Here is a 13476-nt window from a genome sequence, read left to right as displayed (position 1 = left end):
GACCATCAATGGAACAATTAAATCCCTAATTTGTCTTTGTTATGCAGGTTAATTGCATGGACTATCCAAGACCGGAACTTGAAAGTACTGTTAATTTTTTAGAAGCTGCCTACTTATCTTCATCTTTTCGTAGTTCTCCTCGTCCAAGTAAACCATTGCAAGTTGTTATTGCTGGTGCAGGTAAATTTTTCTTCTTTGATTCTTAATTTATGATTTTATTTTTTCTTCAAAGCTAGGTGTTGTAGGAGAACTCCCAGACTCCTAATTATTTTAGTAATAGAAATGACATACTGACAAGAGAATAGAGTGTAAAAGAACTAGGAAAGTTTTAGTTTTCCGTTTGGGGTTTTAGGATATGAGATGAAGGAAATAAATCAAACAAATGATGCTAGACGACTCACAGTCAAACCACAACTCAGTCAAGTGACAATTTTAGATATATTGAAGTGGTCTGTTGCAAAAGAATGAATCTATGGTGTGGCTGCACTGCAAAAGTTCCTGGCCAGAAGATCAAAGACCCTAAGATTGGGTTCAGATCAATAAAGCCCAAGGTCAGATGATGGATGGGATGGAAGTTAGTGATAATCATATTATATTACTATATAAATGTATGACCTACTTCATAATTTTTGATTATTTGGCATATATTTACATACAAAAATTACATTTTTTCATTTTTATGCAAAATTCTTTTATTCCATACTTAGGTATTTTATGCTTTTAATATTAAAAAGCATTTTGGAAGATTTTTAAAAGTTTTACAGTCACATTTAACAAAAGTTTACTGTTTTAAGATAGTGATCCAATTTTTTTTCTTAATTATTACTAATAATTATTGTAATATTATTATTATCATCATCTTACGGCTACACTTACAGGTTTACTAGTATCCAGAAAGTATATATGCTGGCCTGCTGGGCAGGTTAGAAGCTGAGACAGAAACATAGTGTGACAGTTTCAGATCTAGAACAACCAACAATAACAACAAGAAGAAGAAAAGAGAGAACCGAGAGAAGAAGAAGAATAAAAAAAGTGCTACCGATTTGAGAGAATGAGTTAACCTCCAATCGGTAGTAATAAGATGTATTTATAACTAAAAATGCAATGAAATTACAAGTATATCCTTATTACTGAAGTAACAAACTCATATGACACATAACACCCTAACAGATAAGATATGACAAGAACACCCCTGCTATATTAACATTTAACACTCCCCCTCAAGTTGGCATAGTTGTCAAGGCGACAAGGCAACCCAAGGCGGTGGAGGTGTGCCTAAGCACTTAGGCGACAAGGGGACCACTAGACTTATGGCATATTATTCTTTGCAGCAATATGGCATATGATGCATAAGTGCTAAACTATTCCAAAGTAGAGGGGCTGTAAAGGCTAAGGGGCATTTGCAGAGGTAAAAGTTATTTTCTTGGGTCCAAAGTGTTTGATTTTTGAATATTAATAATGAGAGTAAAAGGAAAGGAACACAACAACAACAACAAATCAATCTTATACAAACTAACTGGGGTCGGCTACTTGGATCCTTGCCCTCCAATCAGCTCTATTTGATGTCATACTTGAAACAAGACCTAAACTATGCATGTCTTTCCTTACCACTTCTCCTAGGGTTATTTTAGGCCTGCCCCTAGCTCTTTTAGTACCTTCAATCTAAATCAAGTCACTCCTCTGAACTGGTGTATCCGAAGGCCTCCATTGAACATGGCCATGCCACCTCAGATGACTTTCTCGTAGCTTATCTTGAATTGGGGCTACTCCCAAACCAGCTCTAATATGACCATTCCTTATTTTATCCTTCTTGGTTTTGCCACTGATCCATCTCAACATCCTCATCTCTGCTACACTTAACTTATCTATATGACGCTTCTTAATTGCCCAACACTTTGCGCCATACATCATAGCCCGTCTTATGACTGTCCTATAAAACTTTCCTTTAAGCTTTAAAGGAATCCGTCAATCACATAACACTCCGGATGCACTTCTCCACTTCATCCATCATACTTTAATCCTCTGTGAGACATCATCATCTATATCACCTTCTTTACTGATGATAGATCCTCGATACCTAAAATGTGTTAGAAGTCATGTAATAGGGGTAGTTTAGGAACTAGTTCTATTACTAGTTGCCTTATTCTGTAATTCTGTTTTTCTTCTTTATTTCCCTTATACCTTCCTAGGGAGGTGGATGTAATTCTCTATTAGTTATGATTGAATGAATATATGGTGTATGGAGAAGCCTCTCCAACACAATCGATTACAGCCTAATATTCTCTTCTCTCTTCTCTTGCTATCTTCTTCCTCCTTCAACTTCTTTCTTCTCCCTTCTTATTTCCTAAACCTAGAATCTAACTTGGTATCAGAGCCATGGTACTAAATCTCGTTTCGTTTCGGTGTTTCGGTCTGACCGAAATTTTCGAGATACTGAAATTTCGACTAGGTATTTTTCTGTGGGTGTAAAATGCCAAAAATGACCGAGATTTTCAAAATTTCCGAAATGAAATGATCGAAATTTCATCGAAATTTCCAAAATATTCGAAATATTGCATTTTTTCATATCGGACTTGCGTTTCGTTTCGGACAGGTCGAGATACTCGAAATATTCGATATCTCGACCGAAATTTCGCGAGTTTTAGTACTATGATCAGAGCAGGCTCAAGGTTTGAGAGTCGTGTTCAGTCCCTGATTTCATTCTTTCTCTTCTCTTTGAAATCCTTTGTGTCTAAGGATTCCAAAGAGGAGATTTCTGTGTACAGCTTTGCTTAAAGAATATGGAATAGGCTCATTCTAGCCTCTTTTGATCATTGAAGGATCTACTTGAGACCTTTTGAAGCTTCTTTGGAGATTTGGATCTTCCACAGCTGCTGCCCCAAGTTCCGCCGATCTCGTTCGAGGTTGCAGTCTGTGCCATTCTCGGATTCCTTTTGTGTCTTGGTTTGGCCCATTTGTATCGCCCAGGACACTTATGAGAGTGGATATGATCTCCTTGCTGATTGAAGAAGCTATATGAGCAGTTTTGCTCCTTGTGTGGGATCCTTTGTTCTGCCGGGTAAACCGAGTGTTTACTTCTTTTTCTTGCTTCGAGCTGCGTTTGATGCTCCTTGGTTGAGGATGTGTATGCATAGCTTTTGTGAGGCTTTTTTACTTGTTTGAAGTTATTACTACACCTTGCAAGCCTTTGTGAGGCCTCTTCTTAGAGACTGCCCTTTGATCTGTTGTTGTTATGCACAAGAAGTGCTTGATTTAAGTCCTCTTAGAAATTTCTTGCTAGGACTGCTTCAGATGTGCTATCCTAGGCGCTTATTGGACTTCTTGCTTGTTTGGGTTGAGTGTGTACTCCCCACTTGCCTTTGGTGATCTTGTTTATTGTTGGTATCCATAATGAATGATTCGGATACATCTGTGCTTGGTACTGTTGATTCACAGCCACCCACTGTTGTCCCTCAGTTGGCTTATGAGAGTACTCATCAACAGATTTCTTTTGTGAAACTTGATGGTACTAATTACCTATATTGGTGACATTCTGTGAGACTTTCCCTTAAGAGTAAGGGAAAACTTGGATATATCACAGGTTCTATCAAGGCTCCCACAGTTGGTTCACCTACTTTTGATAAATGGGAGACTGAAAATTCTACAGTTATGACATGGTTGATTTTCTCCATGAAGCCCGAGATTGGGAGAAGGTTTATAAGGAAGGAAACTGCCAAAGCTATTTGGGATAGTGTCTTTGTGGCCTTTGACAGAGTAGGTGACACTGCTAAGGTCTATCAGCTCCATCAAAGAATCCACTCATTGAAACAGGGTGACAGCAGTATTTCTGAGTACTACAGTGCGTTCCTTAGTCTTGTGGAATAGTATGATCACTACAGAGACCTTCATTTAACCAACCCAGAGGATGAAGCCAAGGTGTATCTGACTCTTGAAAAAGAGCGTGTCTTCTCTTTGTTAGGTGGTCTGAACTTTGACTATGAGCCAGTTAGACTCCAGTTGTTAGGCCGGTCTCCCCTTCCCTCTCTTAGTGAAGTCTGTAGTTACTTACAGAGTGAAGAGACCAGGCGACTTACTATGGGACCACCACCAGCAAGCCCTCAATTCTAGTTCTGTTCGAGACACCCGTGGAGGTGGTAGAGGCCCAGGGCCTAACCGTGAGGAAGCTAGTATTGTGGAGACAGTTGGTGCCAGTGGAGTTGGGCGAGACAGATTTAAATGTGATCATTGTAGACGCACTGGACACACCAAGGATAGGTGTTGGTCTCTCCATGGTCGTCCTCCTAGTATGTGTGGTCGTGGTGGCCGTAGAGGGGGAGCTCGAGCTCATTCCGCAGCGGCGACTGATGCTGATGCCCCACAGGATGACTCCACCTTTATGGATGCAGTGGTTCGCAGGGTTGTGTCACAATTGAGCACATCTTCTACATCTAGTATGGCTGGATCCTCATCATCCTCGGCTTTGCGGTCTCCACCTCGGCTTCATTCGCTACCCGGTCTTGGGTCATTGACTCAGGTGCCATGGACCACATGACTGGTACGTCTCATTATTATGATTCCTATACCATTTGCTCTGGTAAGGACAGGGTTAGGGTAGCTGATGGCTCCCTTTCCTCCGTATCTGGTAAGGGTAATATCCCTGTGACATCATCTATTTCCCTCTCTTCTGTTCTTCATGTCCCTAACCTTACACTGAATCTTTTATCAGTGAGTCATTTGACTAAATCTCTTAACTGTTGTGTCACTTTTTTTCCTTCTCACTGTCTTTTTCAGGATTTGGTGACGAAGAGGATTATTGGTAGTGGACGTGAGGAGCAAGGCCTCTACTTTTTTTATCCGTTTTTGCCCACAGTTCATTCCTATGTGTGTGGTCGAAATGATAGTAGTTCTGTGGATTCTGTTATGTTATGGCATCGCCGTCTTGGCCATCCATCTTTTGTAGTAATGAGGAAACAATTGCCTCACTTATTTTCATCTATTGCCTCTTCTCATGTTTTTCAATGTGAACCATGTATGTTTGCCAACCATTGTCGGTCTTCATATCCTTATCATGGTAATAGAACTGTTGCTCCTTTTCATATTGTGCATACTGATGTTTGGGATCCTTCCCCTACTACTTCTTTATTTAGCTTTCGTTACTTTGTGTCCTTTGTTGATGATTTTTCCCGTGCTACATGGACTGTACTTTTGAAGCATAAGAGTGATGTTTGTGATGCCTTTTAGAATTTTTACCAAATGATCCTTACTCAATTTGAGACCCGCATCAAAATTGTGCGATCTGATAAAGGGGGAGAGTACATGTTTGGTGGCCTTCAAACCTTCTTTACTACTCATGGCATTATCCATCAGCTAGCATGTGTTGACACGCCCCAACAAAATTGGGTTACTGAGAGGAAAAATCGCCATCTACTGGAGGTCACCCGTAGCCTATTGTTTGGCATGCATGTCCCTAAGACCTTCTGGTCCACAGCTCTTCTCACTGCCTCCTTTTTCATCAATCGTATGCCTACCAAGCTTCTTAATTTCAAATCTCCCTTGGACATCTTATCTCCCAAGGCCTCTGCTTTTTCTCCTCCACCTAGAGTCTTTGGCTGTGTTTGTTATGTGCATGTTAACAAATCTGCTCGCACTAAAGTTGACCCCAAAGCTCTAAAGTGTCTCTTCCTTGGGTACTCTTCTACTACCAAGGGGTACAAGTGTTATCATCCTTCTTCCCGCCGATGTATCATTTCCAAGGATGTTACCTTTCTTGAGTCTATCCCTTTCTTTGTCCCTTCTCAGCATCCTCTTTAGGGGGAGAATTGTGGGAGTGAACAGGCTATTGATGACTTCTTTCTTTCTCCTCTACCTACATCCCCTTTTATGCTTGATTTTATGGTTGATATTGGGAAACACAGGACTGTAGATGTGGTTGAGGTTGATCAGGGGGGAATACAGATTTGGTTGTTGAAAGTGGTTCTGGTAAAGATAAGGTAGAGAAGGATTACCACCTTACATACAAAAAAGGTGAAAGCTTGCATAATACAAGAAAGATGATCTACCAAGAGTCCTCTTCAGATCCAGATCCACATCCTGAGATTCATCCTCCTCAATCAAGTGACATTTCTTCTCCTCCATCTTATTTGGACCTTCCTATTGCTATTAGGAAAGGGAAAAGAACTTGTACTAATCCTATATCCCAGTTTGTTTCCTATGATGCAATTTCTCCTACAGGCCTTGCCTTTATTACTACTCTCAACTGCTTCCATTCCCAAGAATGTCATTGATGCTATGTCTGACCCAAAGTGGAGACAAGCCATGTCTGAGGAGATGATGGCACTTGAGAAGAATGGTACTTGGCAACTTGTTGACCTCCCCAAGGGACGTGTCCCAGTTGGATGCAGATGGGTCTATACAATCAAGTATAAATTTGATGGCAGTATTGAGAGATACAAAGCAAGGTTGGTGGCCAAGGGGTACAGTCAAGTCTATGGAATTGACTACCAGGAGACATTTGCCCCTGTGGCCAAGCATAATTCAATAAGAGTTCTTTTATCCTTGGTTGCGAATAAAGATTGGCCTTTATATCAGTTGGATGTGAAGAATGCCTTCCGTCATGGTGATTTGGAAGAGGAAGTGTACATGCACACTCCACAGGCTTCAAGATGCCTTAAAGGGAAAGTGTGCCTCCTTAAGAAAGTCCTATATGGTCTCAAACAATACCAAAGGCATGGCTTGAGCGCACGACTATTCTCAAGAATGGATACTCCTGAGCCAAGTTGATCATGCTCTCTTTACCAAGCGGAGTAATGGTACTATCACAGCTCTCATTGTCTATGTTGATGATATCGTGGTCACAAGAGATGATACAGCTGAGATAGGTAGATTGAAGAGCTACTTGGCACAGCAATTTGAGATCAAAGATCTGGGTCCCTTGAAGTACTTCTTAGGAATAGAAGTATCAAGGACCAAGAAAGGAATCAACATATGTCAGAGGAGGTTTATTCTTGACCTATTGACAGAGACAGGAATGTTAGGCTGCAAACCAGCAAACTCTCCTATTGAGCAGAATCACAAACTAGGAGAGGACTGTGGTCCTTCTCTTGTTGATGCGGGAAAGTATCAAACAAGGTTCGAAAACTCAGGTCTCGGTGCCAACTCGGACCCTTGAAAAACTGAGTCGAGTCAAGTCGAGATCTCGCCGAGTTGTTGCACTTTTTTTTTTCTCAACTCGAAGCCTCATCTCGGTGGGTTTTAGACCTAGTTTGGGTCTGAAACTTGGTATTCAGCCTATTTTAGGCCATTTAAACATAATGGCACTATCAGATTTTGCAAAAACTAAGTCCAAATAGGAGTTTCAGTTAGTAGGAAAGGAGACAGACACTTACTTATGCTAGAAACCAGGACAGACACAGGACAAACACACTTATTTTATGCCTAATATCATTTAAGTAAATGATATTGCATTTACTTAAGATATTATTCATAAATAAGCAAATACCCCCCTATTTGAATCCAATAAAAATAGTTAAAAAACCAAATTCCAAAAAGAAAAAAAGTCAACCCCCCAGTTCAAGAAAAAAAACTGGATTTTCGGCGGTAGTTGCAATTTTCAAACTTTCTAACGCAACTGGATTTTGACAGCATTCGTGCACACCGAGTTAAGTTTGACCGGTACATAACTCTTTCAATATAAATCAGATTTTAACAATCTTGGACTTGTTGGAAAGCTTTGTTTTGAAAGCTTTCCAATAAGTCCAAGATTGCTAAAATCTTATTTATATTGAAAGAGTTATGTACCGGTTAACTTAATTCGTGTCTGCTAATGTTTCAAAATCGCTCAATGGAAATAATTTTTGGACATCAAAACAAATGAATATTTTACCGCACTTTTGGTTTTTAGCAATGTTTTACCATAATAAGATTTATGGAATTTTTAGATTTGAGAAAAACCCCAGCATTAGAAAGTTGAAAATTGCACCTACCACCAAAAATCCAGTTTTTGTTCTTGAACTGGGGGGTTGACTTTTTTTCCTTTTGGAATTTGATTTTTTAACTATTTTTGTTGGATTCAAATGGGGGGTATTTTCTTATTTATGAATAATATCTTAAGTAAATGATATTAGGCATAAATAAGTGTCTGTCTTGGTTCCTGGCATAGATTCCTGGCATAGATAGGTGTCTGTATACTAAGAATTTCTAGCAAGATCTCGAGATCTGGCACTCATGTAAAGGACCTAGATGGGCATTTTCCTATGTCAAACCGAGATCTCGCCGAGAAAATGCACTTTTAGAATGCGCATGTGATCTCGACTCGAGATTTGAAAAACCAAGAAACTCGGCGAGATCTCGCGAGTTCTCGAACCTTGGTATCAAAGGCTAGTGGGGAAGCTTATCTATCTCTCTATGACTCGGCCAGATATCTCTTATGCAGTGGGAGTTGTCAGCCAATTTATGCATGCTCCCAAGAATGGCCATTTGGATGCTGTGTATCGCATTCTGAGGTATTTGAAGTCCTCTCCAAGGAAAGGACTGTTGTATGCAAGGCACAATCACTTGAGAGTGGAAGGTTTCACAGATGCCGATTGGGCTGGTTCCATTACAGACAGGAGATCTACCTCCGGCTATTGTACCTTTGTGGGAGGTAACTTAGTCACATGGAGGAGTAAGAAACAGCATGTTGTGGCCAGATCTAGTGCCGAGGCAGAATTTAGAGCTATGGCACATGGAGTGTGTGAGCTCATCTGGCTGAAAAGACTGGTTCAGGAACTGGGATTTGACACTGAAGGACCCATGAGGCTGTACTGTGACAACAAGGCTGCCATCAGTATTGCTCACAACCACGTTCAACATGACCGGACTAAGCACATTGAGGTTGATAGACATTTTATCAAGGAAAAGATAGACTCTGGCTATATTTGTACTCCTTTTGTGAAGACTGGTGATCAGCTGGCAGATATTTTCACCAAAGCTCTTGGCTCTCCTCAGTTTAGCTCTTTCCTAAGCAAGCTGGGAATGCATTATATATATTCTCTAGCTTGAGGGGGAGTGTTAGAAGTCATGTACTAGGGGTAGTTTAGGAACTAGTTCTATTACTAGTTGCCTTATTATGTAATTCTGTTTTTCTTCTTTATTTCCTTTATACCTCCCTAGGGAGGTGGATGTAATTCTATATTAGTTATGATTGAATGAATATATGGTGTATGGAGAAGCCTCTCCAACACAATCGATTATAGCCTAATATTCTCTTCTCTCTTCTCTTGCTATCTTCTTCCTCCTCTACCTTCTTTCTTCTCCCTTCTTATTTCCTAAACCTAGAATCTAACTAAATGGTCACTTTGCAAAATCTTCATCTCATCAACTTTCACCCCCTCATTATCCGTTCCAGAGTTGCTAAAGTTACATAACATATACTCTGTCTTCATTCTACTTATCTTAAAACATTTTGATTCCAAGGTTGATCTCCATAACTCTAGTTTGGCATTAATCCAGCTTTTGTCTCATCCACCAAAACAATGTCATCAACAAAGTGCATGCTCCAAGAAACCTCATCTTGGATGTCTCTGGTTAACTCATCCATTATAAGTGTCAACAGATAAGGGCTTAAAATTAATCCTTGATGTAACCCAACTGTAATTGGAAATTCAATACCTTGACCCCCCATAGTTCTTAAACTAGTCACCACGCCATCACACATATCTTTAATTGTGTTCACATATTTACTTGAAATATTGATCCTCCCTAGCACATGCCAGATGAGATCTCTAGGAACTCTGTCATAAGCTTTTTCTAGGCCAATAAAGACCATATGGAGATCTTTCTTACTCTCTCTAAATCTTTCCATGAGTCTCCTCAGTAGGTAGATAGCTTATGTTGTGGATCTTCCTGGCATAAAACCAAATTGGTTATCCGAAATAGTGGTCTCTTTTCTCAGGTGTGTTTCAATAACCCTCTCCCATAATTTCATAGTATGACTCATTAGTTTTACGCCTCTATAGCTGTTGCAACTTTGGGCATCACCTTTATTTTTGTAAATTGGGACCACGATGCTTCTCCTCCATTCGTCTAGCATTCTCGCAGTGCACATAGTCTTATTAAACAGTTTAGTTAACCAAGATAAGCCACAAATTCCTAAGCTCTTCATTTCTATTGGACCCCATCTAGACCTAGAGCCTTGGCTAATTTAATCTTTCTTAGTGCTTCTTTTACTTTAGAAACCCTAATTTTACGTATATACATCCGACAGGTAACTTGATGTGTAGTACCTTCTTCTGGTCCGCTAAACTTGGATTGGTTTCATTAAGTAGGCTGTAGAAATAACCATTCCATCTCTCCTTGATGTCCTCATCCCTTACTAGGAATGTACCACCTCACTTTTAATGCGTCTAACATGATCGAAATCTCTACTCATCCTTTCCCTCATTCTAGCTATCTTATAGATAGCCTTTTTCCCCTTCCTTGGTGTTCAGATTGTTATAGAGATCTTTATATTTCTTCGCCCTTGCATTCCCCACAATCTTTTTAGCTTCATTTCTGGCAGACTTATACTTTTTTAGATCTTTTACATCCTTAATCCTTTGACATGTCTTGAAACTAACTTTCTTAGTCTTGATGGCTGCTTGGACCTTATCATCCCACCACCAAGTCTCCCTAGGAGAATGACGTTTTCCTTTCGATTCCCCTAGGAACTCTTTAGCCACCTTCTTAATACATGTAGACATCTCGTTCCACATCAAATTATTATCTCTCTCCAAGTCCCACTTTCCTTGTTTGACTACTTTGTCAATAAATGACTTCAAGGAGTCTCCTTTTAAGATCCACCACCTTACTTTAGGGTAGATAGGCTCCCCTATCTTATGATCTTGCGCGACGAGACACATATCCATGGTCACCAATCTATGTTGAGTGGTTAAGCTCTTCCCTTGGATGACTTTACAGTCCTTACAAAACAATCTATCAGGCCTTCCAGTTAGGAAGAAATCTATATGGCTATTATGATGTCCACTTCTATAGGTGACGAAATGCTCCTCTCTCTTTTCAAAGTAGGTGTTTACAATGGACAAATCATAAGCAACTGCAAAATCCAAAACTGAGATACCCTCCTCATTCCTCTCAACAAATCCATAACCTCCATGCACACTCTCATAGCCTCTCTGATCTCTCCCTACATGACCATTCAGATTAATATCTTGCACTAATCCATCCAACTGTTCCCAGAATTGTAACTTACTACTTTCGTCCAATCCTACTTGGGGAGTGTAAGCGCTGATAATATTGAATACATCTTTCTCTAACACAAGTTTGATGGATATGATCCTATCTCCAAGTCTTTAACATCCACTGCATCATTCTTTAGAAATTTATCCACTACTATGTCAACTCCACTTCTATTACTTTGCTTCCCCGTATACCACATGATGGTTATTTATTTGCTACATAGATCACATGCTAGTTGCTCCAGTCTTTTACTGTGCTAAGAGAATGCATGCATGGGCCATAATGTAGAAGTCAGGAGTTGCTTGTTTGAGTGGACACTGTATGAAAGCTCTAAGCCAAGTTATGTTTCAAGTTATAGAAGAGTTTAGTGATGCTATTGGATGACTATTGATAATTGCTGTACCTTTGGGATGTTTTTCCCCTTGTGGTAGCAAAATGTTTCTTGTTTTCCTGATGTTCCAAGTTAGAGTATTGCCTGTTTTTTCTTTCTACTTTAACTGTTTAGGATTCATTAGCAGATTATCTCTTTCCCAGGCACTAAACAGAATGAAATTATAACTAGATAGTCGATCTGATTTCAGGTATCTTTAGAGAATTTTTTTATTATGATTTGGTAATTAAATCTTTGACCTACTTATAGGTTTGGCTGGTCTTTCTACTGCAAAATATTTAGCAGATGCGGGTCACAAACCCATACTATTGGAAGCAAGAGATGTTTTAGGTGGAAAGGTTTATCCTCTGTCATTCTCACTTATAGTATATTCCCTACTGTATTTATGTTTTCTTGTAATCATGATCTCTCTATCTGAAAGGTAGCATTCAATGTTCATTTATCCAATTACTCAAACAAGGTCCTCAACTTGTTTACTTCTTTGATATGCATGTTTTTCTTATTGCTGATTTGTGTCTGTGACTCTTGTTTTTTTGGATGAATAAAAATATATCACGAAGGAGGAAAAAATACAAGAGAACCCCTATAAAGGCAGGGGGTGAAGGAATGTGTATTTCAAGATCTTTTTCCAAACCCAAGAAGTGTCTGGAAGACAAGGGGTAGTCCAAATGGGGTCATTACGAAGGAGCCTAGAGTAGACCCAGTCAACCCAGATGCTTTTCTTCTTGGAAGCTAGCTTCCAGATTAGCTTAAGAATTCCAACAGTGTTAACATCTTTAATTCTTCTCAAGCCTAGGCCTCCTTCATCTTTTGGGATACAACAGAAGCCCAACTAATAGGGTGAAGGAATTTGGAAGAGTCAGAGCCTTTCCAAAGGAATGAACACATAAGGGATTTGGGCTTCTTGATGATAGATTGGGGTAACCCGAATAATACCCGTCCAATAAATGTAGGAAGACTGGAGCACAGATCTGATCCATTCAAGCCGACCAGTGTAGGAAGAGAGTCTGCCCTTTCCATAATTGGAGCCTCTTGCGCATGAGAAGATGACGACTTGGAGGGAATCAAAGGAAGGCCAGGTACTTGACTGGGAGGCGGCCTAAGGAGAATCCTGAAGTGACTTACTTTCAGGATGAGCTTGTCAGTTTCAGAGACACCAGCATCTGATCCATTCAAGCCGACCAGTGTAGGAAGAGAGTCTGCCCTTTCCATAATTGGAGCCTCTTGCGCATGAGAAGATGATGACTTGGAGGGAATCAAAGGAAGGCCAGGTACTTGACTAGGAGGTGGCCTAAGGAGAATCCCGAAGTGACTTACTTTCAGGATGAGCTTGTCAGTTTCAGAAACACCAGCCAAGAACAAAAGAGATTTTTGTTGATTCACACGGAGGCTAGACATGTCTTCAAAGTGGCGCAAGCAAGACATAATAGCTTCAACCGATGAGAAGTTGGCTTTTGAGAAGATCATGAGATCATCAGCAAAGGCCAGATTGGAGAGTATAATTAAGGGTTGCAAGAGAACAAATGAAGAAGATGAGAGGAGAAGGGAGAAGGAGAAGAGGAAGAAGAAGAGAAATTGGTGGTAGAAGTGTGTGGAGAGAATATACTTCTCTCCCCTATATTGATTCACTTAGCCTATAAAAGGAGAAATTACATATGTGCCCCTCATACTAACATAATGTAGTAAAGGGAGGTAAAAATGTAAAAAAAAAAATCACAATACAACATAATGTACCCATATCCAAAATACCCTTATTACATGAATTCTAACAGGGAGATCTTGAGATTGGATGCTTTTGCAAAAGATTTCAAGGTCTAGGGTTAAGATGTAGAAGTAGAGTGGGCAAACCTGACGAATGCCAACAGAAGAGGTGAAGTAGCCCACACGGCTTC

At 40.0% G+C, this 13476-nt stretch overlaps 1 protein-coding gene across 1 annotated transcript in view; it reads left to right on the top strand.

Moving 5' to 3' along the window:
- LOC122650120 (15-cis-phytoene desaturase, chloroplastic/chromoplastic) overlaps nt 1–13476 on the top strand; it is a 53498-nt gene that overhangs the window by 272 nt on the left and 39750 nt on the right. The window contains exons 2-3 of the mRNA XM_043843433.1: nt 48–180; nt 11834–11922. Of these exons, the coding sequence (XP_043699368.1) occupies nt 48–180; nt 11834–11922 (222 nt within the window). The remainder of the gene's footprint in view (nt 1–47; nt 181–11833; nt 11923–13476) is intronic.

Source organism: Telopea speciosissima, chromosome 2 (genome assembly GCF_018873765.1).
Source record: "Telopea speciosissima isolate NSW1024214 ecotype Mountain lineage chromosome 2, Tspe_v1, whole genome shotgun sequence".
In the NCBI taxonomy this organism is placed as follows: Eukaryota; Viridiplantae; Streptophyta; class Magnoliopsida; order Proteales; family Proteaceae; genus Telopea; species Telopea speciosissima.
Note: the sequence above shows the minus strand (reverse complement) of the source record. Positions and strands in the feature narration are given on the sequence as shown.